This window comes from Geotrypetes seraphini, chromosome 7 (assembly GCF_902459505.1).
Source record: "Geotrypetes seraphini chromosome 7, aGeoSer1.1, whole genome shotgun sequence".
In the NCBI taxonomy this organism is placed as follows: domain Eukaryota; kingdom Metazoa; phylum Chordata; class Amphibia; order Gymnophiona; family Dermophiidae; genus Geotrypetes; species Geotrypetes seraphini.
Genome location: NC_047090.1, coordinates 18,784,918 through 18,805,628, shown reverse-complemented (window position 1 = coordinate 18,805,628; position 20,711 = coordinate 18,784,918). Strand labels below are relative to the sequence as shown.

Sequence of the window (20,711 nt, the reverse complement as noted above, 5' to 3'; positions counted from 1 at the left end):
TCCAGATCTAAGAGGGAAATTCTGGGCCAATCCTGGAACACCACCCTAATACATTACAGGAACAATTCCATTAAGGATGCTAAAAGTTAAGTGCCCAAAATCTAGATCCTAAGCTAGTACACGATAACAGCAAATTTGTGCACTTAATCCAATATATAATACTAGTGTAAGTCAGCAATTAGGCACCTAAATTTAGTTCCACCACCTATGCTTGCTCTATGGCAGGTGTGAACAGGTAAACCTAAATGCAGCAGTTATGTGCTTTAATGAAAACTGTCAGGTGCCTGTTTAAACAGTTAGAATGATGATGACCCATCCATATTCCTCCCATATGAAAACCCTCTTTACTGTTACATGCTAAAACATGTAGGTGCTGTTATAAGAACAGCACCTAAGAGCACTTAAGTGCCAACACAAGGATGACAAAAGGATTAGGTTCTTATCAGGATAATCCTCTTTCCTATATAACAGCATACAATTCCTTATGAATGGGCTGTGAACCCCAACTCGCGAGTTGGATTTTAGAAGACAATCAATCATTTTTCTCAGCTCTGTCTCCTTGCTTCTGAGCAGTGCACTCTCTCCTCAGGCTGTACCAAAGCAAGCAAAAATCCCTAGGAGAGGAAACAACAACAAGGAGGGGTTTGGGGGGACACCCCAAGTAAGTTAGCTTTGCTCTGCTCTGTAGTAAGAATAAGTTGGGCGTGCCCTAGGACATTGCAGAAAAGTTAACTCCCTAGACTCCACCAAAAATATATAAACCTCAAATCTAAATTTTTAAGATAAGGAGCACCCTGAGCATGAGTTTGAAAGCTTTAAAGTGACTCAAGGAGCAGCTCTAGTGCTTAGAATAGCAAAGCCAGCAAACACTGAGCAGAGATTACCACTCACTGCCAGCCGCACACCATCATCTGAGTGCTCCTGTGTGCTTTAAAGTGCAAGTCAAGTGCAAACAATGTGCAATAAATAAATATATATAAAAGTGGAAGACAAAAAAGTTCACTGTCCTGCAATGCCCCGAATGCCTAACCCACTGACCTGAACAGAGAATGAAAAAATAGTCACTTGTCACTCCAGACCATATTAACCCTTACTACAGAAAACTTCACTGGTTACCAATAGAAGCGAGAGTCATCTTCAAATTCGCTTGCCTCTGCTTCAAAACCTTAACCGGCTCGTCCCCGATATACCTGTCACACCACTTTGTGTTCCCAGGTACCAATCGCACACGCAATGGCTATCTGTTTACCTACCCATTCCCAAAGATTCCTTAATAAAAAAACCCACCTACAAAAGATTCCTTAATAAAACTCTCTCATTCCAAGCTGGCAGATGGACTGACTGCCTGACTACCCTCATCTCATCTGCTCCATCCTACTCATCCTTCAGAAAATCTCTCAAATCTTACCTCTTTGATAAATTTCTTTAGTGTCTGCTCTCAACTGCATTATACATTCTCTTACATTGTATACTCGCTGTACATGCACAGTCTCTTGCATTGTAAACTGCTCTCAACTGCACTGTACTTTCTCATGCATTGTATCTTCGCTGTATATGTACAGTCTCTTACATTGTAAACTGCCCACAACTGCATTGTACATTCTCTTGCATTGTATCTTCGCTGTACATTCTCTTGCATTGTATCTTCGCTGTATATGTACAGTCTCTTGCATTGTAAACCGCTCTGAACTGTTTGTGGTATTGTGGTATACAAAAATAAAGTTGTTATTATTATTATTAATGTCTTCTCATCATTACATTGTGTCATATCTTTTCATGTTTTCAAAATCAGACACGCACTATGGTTTCTTTATCCTATTAACTTTTCATTCTTAAGGCTTCTCTTAGGCACTTTATAGATTCAGGAAGAAATGTATTTGTTTCTTTTTCTCTGGGGTTGTACTGTATGTGGAGTCTTGAATCTTAGGGTTTCGTTTGAATATATTAGTAATTTTAGTTTGTGATCCAGTATTTACATAGGGGTAATCTGTTCTGGTAGGAATGAATGTTGAGAAGCATACGGTGTGCTTTGTGTAGTTTAATTTTGTGGTTAACCATTATGTGTTGTTAATAAGATTATATTATATTTATATATGAAAAATGAATGGAAAAATAATGTTTCAATTAGTACTATTATGGGGGCGGGGTCTGGGGTGGAGATGGGCGGGGTCTGGTCCACAACCTAGCCCAGTACACTTCAATGCCGGTCCACAGACTGGTGCCGGTCCACAAAATAATTATTTTATTTCCACCGGTCCAAAGGTGTAAAAAGATTGAAGCACACTGGTTTACAGCATTTTTAAGACTTAAGAGGGACATGGTATTTCACCCCTTTTTCCATCATTTTTTATATGCCTTTTTGTTTGCTATCTTAAAGATACATTTCCAGCTTTTTTAGACTCTATTTTGACTGATGTTTTTACATTCTATTTTCACTCATATGCCATAGTCTATCAAGTTTATTAATTCTCCAACACCATTTCAGAATGGATGTCATTCTGAAATGGTCCTTTTGATAAAACTTTTTTTAATTATTTTAAAATTTTTAAATGTTTTTTAGTGATATTCCAACCATTTGCATTTTTATGTGCCATGTCATTAAATGATGGATCAAATTTATTATCTGTTGGTCATATCATGCTATAATGTTTCATTATGGTTGTTCTTCTACCTGTATATCGTTTTATCAATTAACATGTCTTATTATACACTAGTCTTTAAGCCCGTTACATTAACGGGTGCTAGAATATGTGTGTGTGTCTGTATTTATTTATTTCTCTCTCTCTCTCCTTAGCCTGTTTCTGTATTTCTTTCTTTCTGTCTTTCTTTTTTCTCGGCTATCCACCACCACCCCTTGCCTGCTCCCCCTGTCCATTCTCCCTTCCTTTTTCTTCCCCTGTGTCCACCACCACCGCTTCACTGGTCCCCTTATCCAGCAGCAGCCCTTCTCCCTTTGTTTTAACTCCCCCCTGTCCAGCAGCACCTCTTTCCTGCTCCCCCTGTCCAGCAGGAGGCCTCTCTTCCTTTTTCTGCCCCCCCCCGTCCAGCAGTAGCCTTTGTCCCTTACTTTTAACTCCCCCCTGTCCAGTAGTACTTTTCCCTTCCCTGCTTCCCCTGTCCAAGATACTACCTGTCCCCAACCAATCACACCCCTACCCCTAAAGCAAAGCAAGTTAATTTCTTGTAGTCAAGAAATCACACCCCTCCCCCCAAAGGAAAGCAAGATCGTTTCTTGTCCCCAACAAATCACACCTCTTCCCCCACAATGGAAAGCAAGATTGCTCCCTGGGCCCCTTCCCCAGCACACCCACCCCTGGCCTTTATCTAATCAATGCACGATAGTTCACAGCTTCCCCAGCACACACCCTTCACCTAAAACAAACCGCAAGTATTTTTTCCTGCCCAGCAAACTGCTTTAAAAAAACAACTTTCTAAATCGGTAGTTAGTTTTGCTTACGTCGGTTGCTAGGGCTGCAAATACATTTTCTTCAGTGTCGGTGCAAGGGAAAGAATCTGCCAAGTGTCCCTTACTTTCGGAGGCAGCTGGGGCAGGGCTCGCTTTTGTAAGTGGGGAGCCGAGCTGAAGGGAAAGCCAGCAGCTACTACAGCGCGAGTATTCTTTTTCACAGGGAGGCTGTTATTTGGTGACATGGTTACAGCCGGCTGGAGTTTTTTTTCGGCGCTTCCCTTCCCGCCCCTTGAGGTGTCACCTCGGCTCCTCTCGATCCCCGCCAGCGTCGGAAGCCTTCTCCAACGCTGGTGCGGCTCCTGAGAGGAGCCGACAGGAGAGCATGATGTCCAGCGCTGGGGTCCATGGTGGCTCCGTGTTCAGTGCTTAGCCGCGGCGGTCTGCAGCTGCTGACAGCCGCCACGGCCTGCAGCCGCCGACAGCTATTAGGCTTCCACCTCTGACTTTTGCCGGTCTGGGCTGGCCTGCTCGCCTTGCTGTATTTTTTTTTTTAGTTGAAACACGCGGCGGTGGCTCCTCTCATGAGGAAGTGAGAGTAGCCACCGCTGCGCCTTTCAACTAAAAAATGCAATACGGCAGGGAGCAGGCTAGACCATAAGCCGCGCATGCACACTTCCTATGGGTCGCTACAGCTCACGGAAAACAGACGCACGCGATGGGAGTGCGCATGCACGGCCTAGCGTTTTATTATATTAGATGGTTGATTTCTTTGTTTCTTTTTTAACATTTTTAACATAGTAATTGTTTTATATATTAATTGTTTCAGTAATTATACCCCATTTGATTAAGTTTGTTCAGATGGGTTTATTCCTTACATATCCATTGGATTATTTTCTGCATTGTGTTTAACCTTTGTTGCATGCTGTTCATACATTTGTGTCCATGTGATGTATTATTTTTGATTTTTAATGAAGTTTTATCTGATTATGCAGCATGTTTCATACGTTATTGTTTCTAGGTGATGAGTCATTGAGTTTTTGGATGAAATAAAGGATATTTAAGAAATAGATTGAGTCCACCAGTCTATACAGGACATTTCCACTCCTTGATTTGCGTGTTTGAGTTTGTGGATTTGGGGTCTCTTGTTTTATCCCTTGACCTATCCAATGGGTAGACAGGTAAGAGGGACTAACAAACGTTGGTACTTACTATATAATCAATGAATGTAATAATACCAAGGGCTCCTTTTACCCGAAAAACTACCGCCTGCTCAAGAGGAGGCAGTAGCGGCTAGCATGCGCTATTCTGCACATTAAGGTCCTAATGCACCTTTGTAAAAGGAGCCCCAAGTGTGCCTACTTGCCATTTTTGTGTGAATGACACCGTTTTGAGCCAAAAAGTAAATAAACTAAATTGCATTACTTTACCCAAAGTCTCCAAGAGTTTTTCTCATCCAGTGGGCAGCACTTTTCTCACACTAGCAAGCCTGTTGCCCTCCTAGCTGCAAACCCCAACATCTGTCCTTTCTCCCAGGCAGAACTATTCCAGGACTACTAGGAACCTGTTAGCACCGGGAAGCCTCAAAAAGAATTGGATTAAAACCTGAAAATAAAGAAATCTAGTGCGTAGCTTTCAACTTGCTTGTAGAAGTAAAGACTGAGGAGAGAGGGCACTGCCCAGAGAGGCAAGGAAGCGGAGCTGAGAAAAATGATTGATGTCGTCTACAATCCAACTCGCAAGTTAAGAGTTCACAACCCCATTTGAAGAAATTATATGCTTTTTGCACAAGAAACAGCAATTAAGCGCCTAACTTCTGTTTAAGCTCCAAAGTTATGCACTTGACTTTTGGTGCACTACAGAGAATTAGGGGATTTGGGACCTACAGCACTGATTTCAATGGTTTTCAAGGCTTACTAAAACCATACAATAAGGACTTTACAGTTGAGCCAGTCACCAACTACAGTGTATCTACAATATAGAAGTGAAATCTCTTTCCATGCACATACTTACAGTTCCTGTTGGACTCTCAAATATCCCAATTTTCCCAGAGTCTAAGACACGGTACAGCTCAGCCATGAAATTCTCTTGGATGGAATATGGTTGATAAGGAAATGGGAAAAGGACTGCACTCTCCTGGTTTTTACCAGCCATTTCCTTTAATATAAAAATGAAAAACTAAATGAGAACAAGACTTTTTCACTTACATGGCTCTTTATAACAGTTGTATCACATCTTTCTTTTACTTGAATCCTAGGTAAAAACAGAGACCTTTAATAGTTCTCTTTTCATCCCTGCCCTCATCCAAACCACCTCAGTCAGACATAGAAAAACACACACCCCATTCACACACCCCTCGATCAAAGAAGTAAAACGGAAAAAACTATACGATGGCCTCCTAGCAACTCAAGCAGCTAAACTAGATAACCAAATCTTCAATCTACTGATAACGACCCCAGACTACAAGATGTTCAGAAAAGAAATGAAAATTATACTCTTCAAGAAATTCCTGAAACAGTCCTAACTTCAAACTTACCGTCCTTCCTACCTCCCTCTTCCCACCACACAGAAACTACATAATCTATTCTTTACTTCTCTTGAAATGACAAAAGCTCTTCCATTGTAATCCACCATTTTTTAACTCTTTTGTAATCCGCCTTGAACCGCAAGGTAATGGCGGAATAGAAATCTCTAATATAATGTAATGTAATAACGCAACATCTTAACACAAGCAAACACTAAATGATCAGAATTAAATCTACAAAACATAGCACTAAATAGCCTTGGGAGGGGGGGATGGGTAAAAAAGATTTCTCTTCTGATCTGATTACTGAAGGAAGCAGAGAACCCTAGATCACATCCTAAAAAATAGTTTCAAAGGCTGAAAGAGATATCAAATAAACAATTCCATGTACCTACTCACATTGATAACATTAATTTTCCATCAGCTATGCTAAAAATGTCTGTGATAATGTCACTTTGTGAAAATGACTCTTCAGGCTATTTGTGTGTGACCATCTTTTAACTTCCAGGTCAGATATGTTCAGTCAACTACACAATTCACTCAGCTATTACACAGAGAATATAGAACATTAAAATCATAATGCATTCTTTATGAAGTAATCAAACAATAAGTGAGGGGATCAGTTCACTTCCTGTCAGAAAGAGCAATTCAGCATATTTTACTATTTATATAAAGACTTTTGGGGGGGATCACGTGATGACGCGCTGCTGAGTAGTTGCTTTCTACCTGAGCTCCGAACTCTCCCTGCTCTTTATTACATTTTCTAGCAGCATGGCAAGTCTCTTTCCGATTTTAATTTCACTGCATCCAGAGCCGCTAACCCTTGGGAACCGGCAGGAGTAAAACTTACCGTGAGCTGGAGTACACGAGTGGTGTTATACCCACTAAGGTCCCGTGGCCGCTAAAACTTAGGCAGACCACGCTATCTCCCAAAATGGCATTGGAGGGGACCCCGGCGCGAACCACTGTTACCCTGCAAGAGGAGATGCTGCGGAAGCTCACTAAACACCTGTTTGCCCTCATTGATGAGCTTAAAGACTGTAAGGAAAGGAATGGGTCTCGGCTCACCGAACTGGAACAGAGTAGCCAAGGACTGGGGTAGCCAAGAAGGACCGGGGTAGCCAAGATACTGACCGCTTGCGGGCTTTGGAGAATCAATGCTCTACCTTACAGGACCGTTTGGAGGACCAAGAGAACCGGGGGAGAAGAAACAACCTGTGGGTTCTTTGGCTGCTGGAGCGGATCCGAGAGGCGGACCTATGGAACATCATGGAGCACTGGCTGCCGACTCAGATGGGCCTTGATATGGCGGAGGCTTGAGCGGTGGAGGAGCGGGTTTCACCGCATTGGGAACCTACAACAGGGCAAGCCTAAACCTCGACCAGTGATAGCCCGGTTCTTAAGTGCGGCGATCAAGGATCGTATTCTGGCTCTGTATCGGAAGGCTGGTTCCCTGGAGTATGACGCCACTAAACTACTCCTCTTCAACAATTACTCGCCGGCAGTGGCTGTGAGTCGCCGTACCCTGGCTCCTTACTGTGCCAAACTGCGGAACCGAGGTGTCCGCTTCATTGTGTTGTTTTCAGCTAAGGTTCGCATCCATGTGGACTCTGGGCCTCATCTCTTACACCCTGGCAGAGCTCAAGACCTACACGGAGGGCGTGTGTGGTACGGCGGCACCATGACACCTGGTGGAGGCTGTGGGGCTGCGGACTGGCTACCTTCTAAACTGTGCTCTCATGGAGCCTTTCTCTGCTCTAACCTTTCCTTTTAAATGTGTCTGACCTGGTCCCTTTTCGCTGAGGGTACCAGGCTTCCTTCCTCCATGGTGCACCGGATGTCGGGACGGCTTGTGGTGAGGTGGGGAATGGACCTAACACCCCTCTGTGCCACTTTCATTCCATCCTCCCTTCGGAGAACATGTGTGCCGGTAGTGGGCAGTGATTGCCTAGCGGGGATGACTTCTATGATTTTGCTGATTTTTAGCTTGGCAGGGACTGTCCCTGACTTTAAGACCGTCGAGAAGGAGTGGAGTTGGCTCTTCGATATCGCCGGGAGTTGCTTGGGGGGCACTTCAGCGTGACACTCTGGGATGGCTCTGACACTGCTGGCGAACACCAGGACACCCCCTTACTGTTCGCGTTCCCAGGAGTGTCATGAAGGATTACTGCACTGTATTTGTTATTTTCTTGTCCTCTTCTTGGTTACATCAGGAGGTGGTTGATTGTTTTCATGCCTGCTTTGTGTTTTATTTCCACTGTTAGACTATGACGACTGTGGTATTTTCATGGGACCATTTTTGCTGGTTTCTGGTTGCTGCACATTCATGCTGAATTACTTTCTAGGTCTTTCTTTGGGTAGGGGGGTTGGGAGTGGGCACTTTCCTATTTTCTTACTCTGGTTGGGGATGGGGGGGTTGATGGGTGATGTGTGGGGAGTAGAGAGTTGAGCGGAGACAAAAATCCCACCCGTCCCCACAAGGAATCCCTCCGTCCCCGTAAGGAATCCCCTCAGTCCCTGCCCGTCCCTATAAACTTCAGAAATAGTTATTTTATTTAATTATGCTACTGAATTAAAGGCTCTGGTAGAAACCCATTTACAAATAAGCAAAGAGACTTTATTAATTTGGAAATATTAATTGGGAAGAATACATACTTTGTAAATGGGTTTCTACCAGAACCTCTAATGTAAATATAAAATATAAATACTCAGCTGATGAGAACCCCCAAGCTGTCAGCTGAGGACTTCCTTTGCAGTTGGCGGGGAGTCCCTTTTGCCAAGCTTGGCAGGCAGCAGTAGCGTCCCTGAGTCACAGATGCTGGCACCTCAGTGGCTCATGGATGTTGCCAGCAACTGCTGTGCTTGGTGGAGGGGAGTTCTGGTCGTCTCTAGAGGAGGTCCTCTGCTGGCGGTGCTTGGGGATCCCCACCAGTCACAGAAAGGGTCAGCAAGTACTTCAACAATGTAGAAATAAAACCGGAAATGCATTTCCTTTTCTTTTGAACACAATACAAAGACATCTGCTATATTCATTTCCCAAAGCTAACGTATTTTAGTCAATAAATTCCGTTTTTTACCTTTGTTGTCTGGAGACTTATTTTTCCATAAAGTTGGTCCCAGTTTTTTCCCCTGCTATTTTATCTTCTGTAAATTCTTCTGTTGCTGTCCATTGGTTCCCCCTACCATGGTCCAGCATTTATCCCTTTCTCATCTTTCGTGCCTGCCCACCAGCCCCATGGCCCAACATTTCTCTTTCTATCACCCCTCTCCAGCACCATGCCACATCTCTCCCTCCATTCCCTTCACCACTGTCCAACATTCCTCCCTCTTGCATCCCTTTCAATCTGTCCCATTGTTCCCTTGCCACATTTCTCACTCTCATCTTTTTCTTCCCTATCATATTCTGTACCTCCCTCCCTACGACCAAAAATTATCCTCTTTCTTCCATTTGTCGTGTGTAAACAACCATCTCTCTTTCCCGCTCACTGACACACCCACACCCAATTCTCCCTTTCTATTCCCTCCCCCACCTCAGAATCTCTTTCCCTCCCTTCCTCTCTCCCCAGTTCATGACTTCTGTGTCCAAAAATGCACTCCTTACCACCACTTCATTCGAGTCCAGATAACAGCAGGGGTTGGAGGCAGCCTGCAGCACGCCATATGTAGCCGTCCCAGAAGTATTCCCCCGAAGTCAGAGCTGATATCGGAGGGAAGGCTTTGCATCAGTCTGGCGGCGACTGAGGTGTCAGGTGGGTGGGGGTAGATACTGGATGTAAGAGGTGAGAGGAGACGGACTGTAGATAGAAAGGGGGAGAGATCAGACACACTGGATGAAAGGGGAAAGATAAGACAAGCTGCAATGCCTGGGGAGAGAGAAAAAGACAGATGATGGATGTAAAGAAAAGGAGAGGGGAGGAAGACATTGAATGGAAAGGAGGAGAGGGGAGGATACGGATGGAAGGGAGGAAATAGAAAGATGAGGCAGACACTGAATAGAAGGGGGAGAAAGAGAAATGAAGCAGATGCTGGGCTTAAAGGGGGGAAAGATGGGCAGATCCTGGATGGAAGGGGGAGAAAGAAGGGTGGATGATGGATGGGGTGACAGAGGGGACAGAAAGGAGGAAGAGAGGAGACAGATCAGATGCTGGGCAGAAGCAGGAGACAGAGGGGAAGATGCTGGATGGAAAGAGGGGGAGGGGCAGATGCTGGATGGAAAGGAGAAAGAGAGAGAGAGAGGGCATATGCTGGATAGAAATGGAGGAGAGGGAAGATGCTGGAGAGAAAGGGACCTCAAGTCAGCATCAGAATGGACGTGCAAGTCTACATGGGTCCAATGGTGCCATACACTGCTAGACCCCCCCCCCTCCCCAGTCCATTGTGCTTTCTAGAAGCCAGTATTGTGGTGCAGCCAGGTCCCTGCTAGGTTTTCTCCCCCTAGAATGGGACAGACTGTGCTTTTGCCGGCAGAGTGGGGAGCCTGCACGATGGCGCAAACAAGCCCCCCTCCCCTCCCCCCAAGTGTCCTCCACCCAGAACAGGACCGAATCTGGGTTCCCAGTGGCTGAGCAGTGAGCCGGTGCCGTGATGCAGTCCAGCCTACTGAGGCATCCCCTACCGAGAACGGAACTCTGCATTCCCGGCCTTTGTATGAGGGAGGTCTGGTGAACCAGAGAAAGGAGACCTGCAGCCATAGAGCAAACAAGCAGCACGTCCATAGCTGAAAGCCTTGCTTGCTGATCCCACCCCGCCGTGCTGCCGGACCAATCAGCAAGCAAGGCTTTCAGCTTGTACATGCTGAGCTCACTGCTTAGCACGGCTGTTTCCGCCGCAACGCCGGACTTGTCTCTTAGCTGCATGCCTGCATCGCCAGAATTTAGGTAGGCCTTTTTTCATCCCCATGGGAGTCCCGTGGGTCAGGGGGTCATCACCGTGGGAGTCCCGTGGGCAAGGGGGGCATCCCCGTGGGAGTCCCATGGGCCAGGGGGGGATCCCTGCAGGACCCGCGGGATTCCCGCAGTCTCCGTTCCTGTGCAGACCTCTACGATCTTGCTCTACCCCAGGTGTCGACTTCTCATTTGCAACTGTTAAATACACCTATTTCATGTGAAGAGGTCCATGCCGCGGTGGGGAAGCTAAAGTTGGCAAAGGCTCCCTGACCTGATGGTATGGGTCTGAGTTCTACAAAATTTTGAAACCTCAGATAGGGCCTACTTTGGTTGCTATGTATGCCAACATGCAGACCACTAGGTGCTTTCTCCCTGAACAGAACCATGCTCATGTCGTGGTTCTCCCCAAACAGGGGAAAGACCCTGATCTGGTGGGGTCTTATCGCCTGATATCTTTATTAAATCAAGATATGAAGATCCTCACAGCGATTCCGACGAGTTGGTTGGCTCAGCTGGTTCCTTCCCTAGTCCATGCTAATCAAGTTGGTTTTGTACCAGGGCGCTTTGCATCTTCTAATATCTTACGGGCATTGATGGCACTTTAGGAGGATAGGAGCCGAGCGGGCGACGATCTCTTGGCTAGCTTGGATGCCGAGAAGGCTTTCGATAAGGTGATCTGGCCTTATTTCTTCTGAGTAGAGCAATAATTTGGACTAGCAATCTTAATTAAAGATTCCCTAACACTAGGTACTTGAAAAAACATCCACCCCCTACACAGACCTTTTAGCCTGCCAACTCTCATGCTCCACACCAAAAGGTTCACTAAACTGCATACTCTGCTACATAACACCGGGAAACTGGACCACAGTAAAGCCTGAACTTGAAGACTTCATATACCAAAACTCAATAACAGCTACCTACAACCTAATCCTAGGAATCTAAACTTACACCTTGAAGACCAATCATCCAAAGAAGTAGATAACTTTCTTTCATTTCTCGATGCCTTATCGTTTCAGATTTTAGACCCACAAACCACTCATGAGAAAGGTCACCAACTTGACATCGCAGCCTTCATGACCCATCAACCATCTCTATCAGAAATTCATAAATCCAATGGAATATGGTCCCGATCCCTCTGGTCAGACCACTACACATACTCCTTCAACTTCAACTGAACCAAAAACAAAATCACACCAAAATCCCAAAAAGTAACCTACACCTCACGTATACACATCGAGCCAATCAAATTTTGGAACAAAATAGACAATTCAATACAGGAATGCAATCCCAAGGACTTCATTTCACAATGGTGCAAACTGAGCACTCACACCCTTGATGAACTAGCCCCACTACAAACCAAAACCAGAACCAGCAGACGATCAGACCAATGGTTTGACAACAAACTACTCCTACTCAAAAGCCAATGTAGACGACTAGAAAGAAAATGGAGAAAAACTAACCTAGAGCATTCAAAAACCGCCTGGAAAATACTAAAAAACAATACAAACTACAACTAAAGGATAAGAGAAAAGCACACTACACCAACTTAATAGGCATAGAAACTCAAGACACCAAAAAACTTATTTCAAATACTAAAAGATCTAACTGACATCAAACCCTACCAGAACAATAACAATACACCCTCCCGCCACCCTCTTAGCAGAACACTTCAAGAACAAAATTACAAATGCCAGAGCTACCCTCAACAGTACCCCAACCCACCTAAAAGAAATCACAATACTCCCCACAGAAAAAGAATCAACGGCTGCAGAGAGAACCTGGTCCCACTTCCCTACTATACAATTGTCCGACCTTAACAAACTTTACAAAAAGTACAGCCACGTACCATGTGACCTCAACTACTGCCCATCATATCTCTTAAACACCTCAGTGCCCTTCCCCTACAATAGATACAAACCATGCTCACAGATGGCCTTTTCCCAACTGATCTCAGCGAACTCATCGTCACACTGATCCTAAAAGACTCTAAAGGAGCAATGGATCAACCATCTAATTACAGACTCATTGCCTCAATACCTCTGTATGCCAAACTAACAGAAGGGCTAGTAGCTAAACTCCTCACCAACTATCTGGAAGACCACAACATATTCCACCCCAGGCAATCCGGCTTCAGAATCAACTTCAGCACAGAGACACTACTAGGCTCCCTTGTTGACACCGCTAGACAACACCTCAGCACAGGCAAAAAAAATGCTGCTCATACAATTGGATCTGACAGAAGCATTTGACCTGGTAGACCATAACATTCTACTGCAAATTTTGGACATAATAGGTATCACTGATAAGGTATACTCATGGTTTGAAGGATTCCTAAAATCCAGAACCTACAGAGTAAAGTCAAATAAAGAAAAATCGGAACCTTGGTCCAACTCCTGCGGCGTACCCCAAGGATCCCCACTATCCCCTACTCTCTTCAATCTCTATACTGCCTTCCTCGGCGCCTGCCTGGACAAACTAGGCCTAACCTCATATAGCTATGCAGACAACATCACCATTCTCATACCTTTTGATCAACCCAGTGGTGTACCTAGGGTATGTTGCACCCAGGGCCCATCATTTTTTGACACCCCCCATGTAAAAAAATATTTTTTGTAATGACCATGAAACGGAATAAATGGTCAGAATAGAAACAGGCAGTGAAAATGTTCTTTTATTGAACCTTATATGTAACCATTATTCCAAACATAACATAAATTATGTCTGAATTGTCATGACATCCGAAGTACATATGGAGTAGTTGCAGGTGATGCTTGGGACAGTTCTGATTGTTTTTTGAATAGAAGGGTTTTTATTTATTTTTTGAAGATTTTGTAGTCCAGTCTGTGGTCGAGGTCAATAGGTTGTAGATTTGGGGGTCGAGTATTGCAGCTCAAATGGCTAGGAGGTTGTCGAAAAGTTTTTTTCTTTTCACATTTTTGGTTGGAGGGTGTGTGAATGGTGCGTGAGTTCTCCTATGTCTGGTTGAGGTGGATTGAATTATTTAGCTGAAGAAATTAGTTACCCCCCCACCCCATTCCACACACATTAATTATCTTCCATTTTTGTTCCCATTATAAAAAACACTGATAAGTACCCAGAAAAAAAATACATTAAAATAAGAAGAGAAAACAAAGGCCCCTACAGATGAGAACATAACATAAGAATAAGCAACCTTAAAAGAGACCTGGGAGTGATGGTAGACACAACATTGAAGGCGTCGGCGCAGTGCGCCACAGCCTCAAGGAAAGTGAACAAAATGTTGGGTATCATTAATAAAGGTATCACGACCAGGACGAAGGAAGTCATCCTGCCACTGTATCGTGCAATGGTGCGCCCGCACCTGGAGTACTGTGTCCAGTACTGGTAGCCGTACCTCAAGAAGGACATGGTGGTACTTGAGAGAGTCCAGAGAAGAGCAAGAGGGTATAGGGGACCTCTCATATACTGACAGACTGAAAAAGCTGGGGCTTTTCTCCCTGGAAAAGCGACTCAGGGGAGACATGATAGAAGCCTTCAAGATCATGAAGGGCATAGAAAAAGTGGACAGGGACAGAAGGAAGAAGGTGTTGATGCCCCTGTACAGGTCATTGGTAAGGCCCCACTTAAGAGTATTGTGTTCAGTTTTGGAGATCGTATCTGGCGAAGGACATAGGAAGACTTGAGGCGGTCCAGAGGAGGGCAACGAAAATGATAGGAGGCTTGCGCCAGAAGATAATAATAATAATAACTTTATTCTTGTATACCGCATTACCATGGAAGTTCTATGCGGTTAACAAATGAAGAGACTGTACATTTACAGCGAAGTTACAATTTCAATAATGTTACATTTACATTTTAGATGATACATTGTCAGTGAAGTTACATTTACATTTTAGACGATAAATTTACGGTGAAGTTGTTTTTTCAGCTAGGTTGACATATACTGAGTAGTTACTTTTGTTGTAAGTTACATACAGCGGTGTTACAAATAGCAGTGTTACATACGGTGGAGAAGGGTCTGGGGGTGAGTCGAGGTCAGAGGGGGAGGCAAGGAAGAGGGTGGATAGATCAGAGGAATTTGTCAAAAAGGTAGGTTTTGATTAACTTCCTGAATGTTTGGTAGGGGGGGGAATTGGAGATGAGAGTGGAGAGGCATTTGTTCCATTTGCCCGCTTGGAATGCTAGGGATCGGTCTAGGAATTTTTTGTACAGGCAGCCCTTCAGGGAGGGAAAAGAGAACAGGTATGTATTTTGAGTACGAGAGGGGCCAGTAATTTCAAGGTGCTCGGATAGGTAGATTGGTGAAGAGCCTGCTAAGGTTTTGAAGCAGAGGCAAGCGAATTTGAAGGTGATTCTTGCCTCCTACAGGCAGCCAGTGGAGTTTGGCGTAATAGGGGCTAACAACGTGGTCATATTTTTTGAGGCCGAAGATGAGGCGGACGGTGGCATTTTGTACTATTCTTAGACGTTTGATGGTGTTTTTATAGGTTCCTAGGTGTATGAGGAGAGACTGGAAGCCCTGAATATGTATATCCTAGAGGAAAGGAGAGACAGGGGAGATATGATTCAGATGTTCAAATACTTGAAGGGTATTAACGTAGAACAAAATCTTTTCCAGAGAAAAAAAAAATGGTAAAACCAGAGGATATAATTTGAGGTTGAGGGGTGATAGATTCAGGGGCAATGTTAGGAAATTCTACTTTAAGGAGAGGGTAGTGGATGCCTGGAATGCGCTCCCGAGAGAGGTGGTGGAGAGTAAAACTGTGACTGAGTTCAAAGAAGCGTGGGATGAACACAGAGGATTTAGAATCAGAAAATAATATTAAATATTGCACTAAAGCCAGTACTGGGCAGACTTGCACGGTCTGTGTCTGTATATGTCCGTTTGGTGGAGGATGGGCTGGGGAGAGCTTCAATGGCTGGGAGGGTGTAGGAGGGCTGGAGTAAGTCTTAACAGAGATTTCAGCAGTTGGAACCCAAGCACAGTACCGGGTAAAGCTTTGTATTCTTGCCCAGAAATAGCTAAGAAGAAAAAATTAAAAAATTTAAATTGAATCAGGTTGGGCAGACTGGATGGACCATTCGGGTCTTTATCTGCCGTCATCTACTATGTTACTATGATGCCAGGAAGCCGGACACCAGCGAGGAAGCCACTTTCCGACTGACCCTCCCCACTTGCCCTGTAAAGCAGGAGAGGCAGGCCAGCAAGAGGCAGCACTGCCACTCCTGCTTTAGGGGCAAGGGGGGAGGGTCAGTCAGTGAATCGGGAGGCCGATTTTTTTGTCGTGATAAATCGATTCGAATCGATTTGAATCGTGAATCAGGCAGCACTATTCTCAGCTTTCCCAGCCCGATTCAAATCCCTAAAGCAAATCATCCCCAAAGCTTCTCCAGCCCCCCGTCCAATTCTGAGCTTCCCCAGCCCCCCTGTCCGATTCTCAGCTTCCCCAGCACCCTGGCCAGTTCTCAAACTTACACTGGGAATCACGTGGAGGAGAGGAGAAATGTTTTCGCCGAGCGAAGGAGAGAGCCAGCACGAGGTCCACTCGGCACACCTAAATCCTTCTGGTGTAACTTCCGGTTTCATAAAACCGGAAGTTACTTTAGATGGAAACAACTCCGGCAGGTGGCAGCGGCAGAGGGAAAGCATGAACGGGTTTCGTGGCTGACTTGAATCGATGAGTTTGATTTTTTGCCAAACCGAATCGATTCACCTGAAGTGAACTGGTGAATCGATTCGAATCGTGAATTGAACAGCACTAATGTATACCCTAGAGCAGTGTTTTTCAACCTTTTTAAACCTATGGACCGGCAGAAATAAAATAATTATTCTGTGGACCAGCATTGGTCCATGGATCAGCGGTTGAAGAACACTGGGCTAAGTTGTGGGCCAGACCCCGCCCATCTCTACCCAATGTCCACCCCAGACCCCGCACCTTGCACGTCCCATGCCTCATCTGGAAGCCTTCCCTCTGACATTGCAACGTCAGAGAGAAGGCTTCCAGTTCAGGCGCAGGATGCCTGTAGGAGCCACTGCCCGTAGCTTTGTGCAGTGAATCAGTTAGGAAGAGGGAGCTGGCTCGAAGATAACGCCGCATCGATCGCACCGTGGACCGGCGGTTGAAGAACACTGTTTTGGGCCTGATGCACATGCTGGCCTTGTGGACCGGCAGGAAATTTCTGTAGACTGGCACTGGTCCATGGACCAGTGGTTGAAGAACACTACCCTAGAGGAAAGGAGGGACAGGGGAGATATGATTCAAATGTTCAAGTACTTGAAAGGTATTAAAGTAGAACAAAATCTTTTCAAGAGAAAGGAAAATGGTAAAACCAGAGGGCATAATTTGAGGCTGAGGGGTAGGAGACTCAAAAACAATGTAAGGAAGGAGGAGGAGAGGGTGATGGATGCCTGGAATGCGCTCCCGAGAGAGGTGGTAGAGAGGAAAATAGTGACAGAATTCAAAAAAGCGTGGTATGAACACAGAGAATCTAGAATCAGAAAATTGAAGCACTAAGGCCAGAACCGGGCAGACTTGCACGGTCTGTGTCTATATTTGAGGATGGGCTGGGGAGGGCTTCAATGGTTGGGAGGGTGTAAATGGGCTGGAGTGAGCTTTGATGGAAACTTTAGTAGTTGGAACCTAAGAACAGTACTGGGCAGAGCTTTGCATTCTTACCCATAAATAGCTTAGAAGAAGAAAAAAAATTAAATTGAATTAGGTTGGGCAGACTGGATGGACCATTTGGGTCTTTATCTGTCGTCATCTACTATGTTACTTTGTTAGTTAGGCCCAGAGGGAAGAATGGAGAACTAACAGTTGCAATCAAGAGTAGCTGGATGATCCAGTCTGAGGTCCTAACAGTCAAATATCCTGCAGGATTGAGGTAACTAGAGCAGGGGTAGGCAATTCCGGTCCTCGAGAGCCGGAGCCAGGTCAGGTTTTCAGGATAGAAACATAGAAACAAAGTATGACGGCAGAAAAGGGCCGACGGCCCAACAAGTCTGCCCACTCAAGAACCCTCCCTCCTTCGAGAATCCATCTTTTAAGCATTCTTCTGGAGCGACCCCACCTGTCGGTTCCATCGTCCCTTGAAGTCTAGCGTGGTACTGGCCTCGAATACCTGACGTGGAAGACCATTCCATCGATCAATCACCCTTTCGGTGAAGAAATACTTTCTGTTGTCACCATGAAATCTTTCCCTCCCCCTGAGTTTTAGCGGATGCCCTCTTGTCGCCATGGGACCCGTAAGACAAAAGATTTCTTCCTCCACATCAATGTGGCCCGTGATGTATTTGAATGTTTCTATCATGTCCCCTCTTTCTCTGCGCTCTTCGAGAGAATATAAGCGCAACTGCTCAAACATTCTTCATATGAGAGATTTTTTAGTCCCGAGACCAACCTAGTGGCCATTCGCTGAATCGACTCCATTCTCTTCACATGTATGAGATGGATTTGCATGCACTGCCTCCTTGAGATGCAAATCTATCTCATGCATATTTATTGTGGATATCCTGAAAACCTGACCTGGCTCCAGCTTTCGAGGACTGGAATTGTCTACCCCTGAACTAGAGGAACAGATGCTTACACCGCCACCATGTTGCCCCTGGAGATCTGAAAAGCCATCATTAAGAGAAGATCAAGATAGTACCTTTTCAGAGCTTTCAAGTTACCAGTTTGAGGAGGGAAATTTTAAGCCAGTCCTGGATTTCTGACAACCCCATCCCGATGTATTATAGGACCTACAGCACTAAAAGCAAAGGATATGCAAATGCACCATACCATCATACCCTAATGTACTAAAACCATCAATTAACACCATCTGAAGCCCATATATGAATAATCATCACAGAAACACTATTTCTATATAGTACAAAGCTCATAATATAAAGTTCATGTATTATATTGTAATACCATTAGAGAAGCTAATGTAACCCACTCTGAATTGACTCCCCAGTCATTAGTAGTGGTATAGAACCTTTTAATAAACAAACAATGAAAAATTATGTCCTACCTGTTAATTTTCTTTCCTTTACTTTAGCAGCAGATGAAACCAGAGACTAGTGGGATAGCACACATCTACCAGGAGGTGGAGATTGAGAACTGATTCGCAGGTGTATATCTTGGATCGAGTCCCTCTTGCCAGCCAGTTTCGCTTAATATTCAAGCATCCGAACAATGCAGTTTGCAACCCAGCCAACTTCTTTCCCATAAGCAAAATAATTCTGACCTTAACCATGAGACAGCGCCTGTGAGAAAAAAACCATGAACAATACCTATTGGGTGGGGCTCTGGATTCATCTACTGAGTCTAAAGGAAAGAAAATTAACAGGTAGAACATAATTTTTCATTCCTTAGCGCCGTCAGCAGATGAATCAAGAGACTATTGGGATGTAGCAAAGTAAACTCAACTTGGGCGGGGCGAACATGCCACCTCTGCGAGCACCGAAGCACCTAAGGACGCCTCCGCAAGCTCCGCCACATCCAAGAGATAATGCCTAGAGAACGTGTTGGACGACAACCAAGTGGCTGCCCTACAAATCTCTTCCAGGGAAAACTCCCTGGACTCTGCCCAAGGTGTAGCCATCGCTCTCATCGAATGAGCATGCAGAGCCACCAGCACCCGCTTACCTGCTAACAAATAAGCAGAAAAAATAGCCTCTCGGACCTACCGAGCCACAGAGGCCTTAGAAGCTGCTAAGCCCTTTCAAGGGCCCAAAAAGAGCACAAAGAGGTGATCCGAACGTCAAAAATCATTATTAAATTTGAAAATAGTGCAAGAGCATTCTCCTTACATCAAGCAAATGCAAGGCAGGAAACCTTGACCCCCAATCCTCTTTCCTGAAGGACAGTAGAAAGAGGACCTGATTGACATGAAAAGGAGAAACCACCTTTGGAAGAAAGGAAGGAATCGTCCGAATCAAAACTCCAGCCTCTGAAAAACATAAGAACGGATCCCTTCAGGATAAAGCCTGTAACTCAGAAACCCGCCTGGCCAAAGCCAGGACCACCAGAAAAATCGCCTTTAAGGTAACATCTTTGAGTGTGGTGGTATCCAAAGGGCTCGAAAGGCGCCCCTTGCAAACCTTGAAGAACCACCCTCAGACTCCAATCCGGAGATGGCCTCCGCAAAGGCGGCCGAATGCAGTTAACCCCCTTAAGGAACCTTACCACATCAGGGTGAGACCCTAAGGATAAACTAGACACCTTCCCTCTTTAACAGGCAATAGCCGCTACCTGTATTCAAATGAAATTGCAGGCCAACCCTTTAACAATCCCTTCTTGCAGGAAGGAAAGAATCTGAGAGAGGGAAATCTGAAAAGGAGGCAGCCCTAATTGTATGCACCAAGCTTCAAACACCCGCCAGATCCTAGCATAAGTCATAGAGGTAGACCTCTTCTTTGCCTGCAGTAGAGATAACCTGCTCGGAATATCCCCTCCGCTGCAGCCTTGACTGTTCAATAGCCAGGCCATAAGACCATATTGGAAGAGAGCTTCCCCCTGACCCTACACTTCTGGGAAACAGACAGGTGTCCCCCGCCACCAAGGAGGAGTGACCGGTGACCACCTCCCCTGAACAATCACACCTGAGGGTTGCTGACAATCCTGAAATAGCCACCCCGCTGCGCTGGAGCCACGAACTGGATGAAGCTATACTCGCCCTCTCACCATCCAGAGAGGAAACCTTCTCCACAGATGTCATGGGGCCCCAGGAAGACCAAGGGCCTACCCCACTCCCCGAGCTTGCTCCCTGAGCCTGTGGGGAAGCCGGGGAACTTGCCACAAGGGAATGCAAGGACCCACCACCTGGAGTACCTATCTCCTGGGGAACCAAAGGACCGCCTGGTGGGTCCACAACACCCCGGAAAGGAGCCCCAGGCCCTTCTAACCGTAAGGAACCAGAAGTCCCGGCCCTA

At 45.3% G+C, this 20,711-nt stretch overlaps 1 protein-coding gene across 5 annotated transcripts in view; it reads right to left on the bottom strand.

Moving 5' to 3' along the window:
• The window catches only part of DDX11 (DEAD/H-box helicase 11), a 249,208-nt gene that overhangs the window by 225,419 nt on the left and 3,078 nt on the right, over positions 1-20,711 (bottom strand). For all 5 annotated transcript variants that reach the window (XM_033952044.1, XM_033952040.1, XM_033952045.1 and 2 more), the window contains exon 2: positions 5,420-5,563. In XM_033952044.1, the coding sequence (XP_033807935.1) occupies positions 5,420-5,560 (141 nt within the window). In that variant the 5' untranslated portion in view covers positions 5,561-5,563. The remainder of the gene's footprint in view (positions 1-5,419; positions 5,564-20,711) is intronic.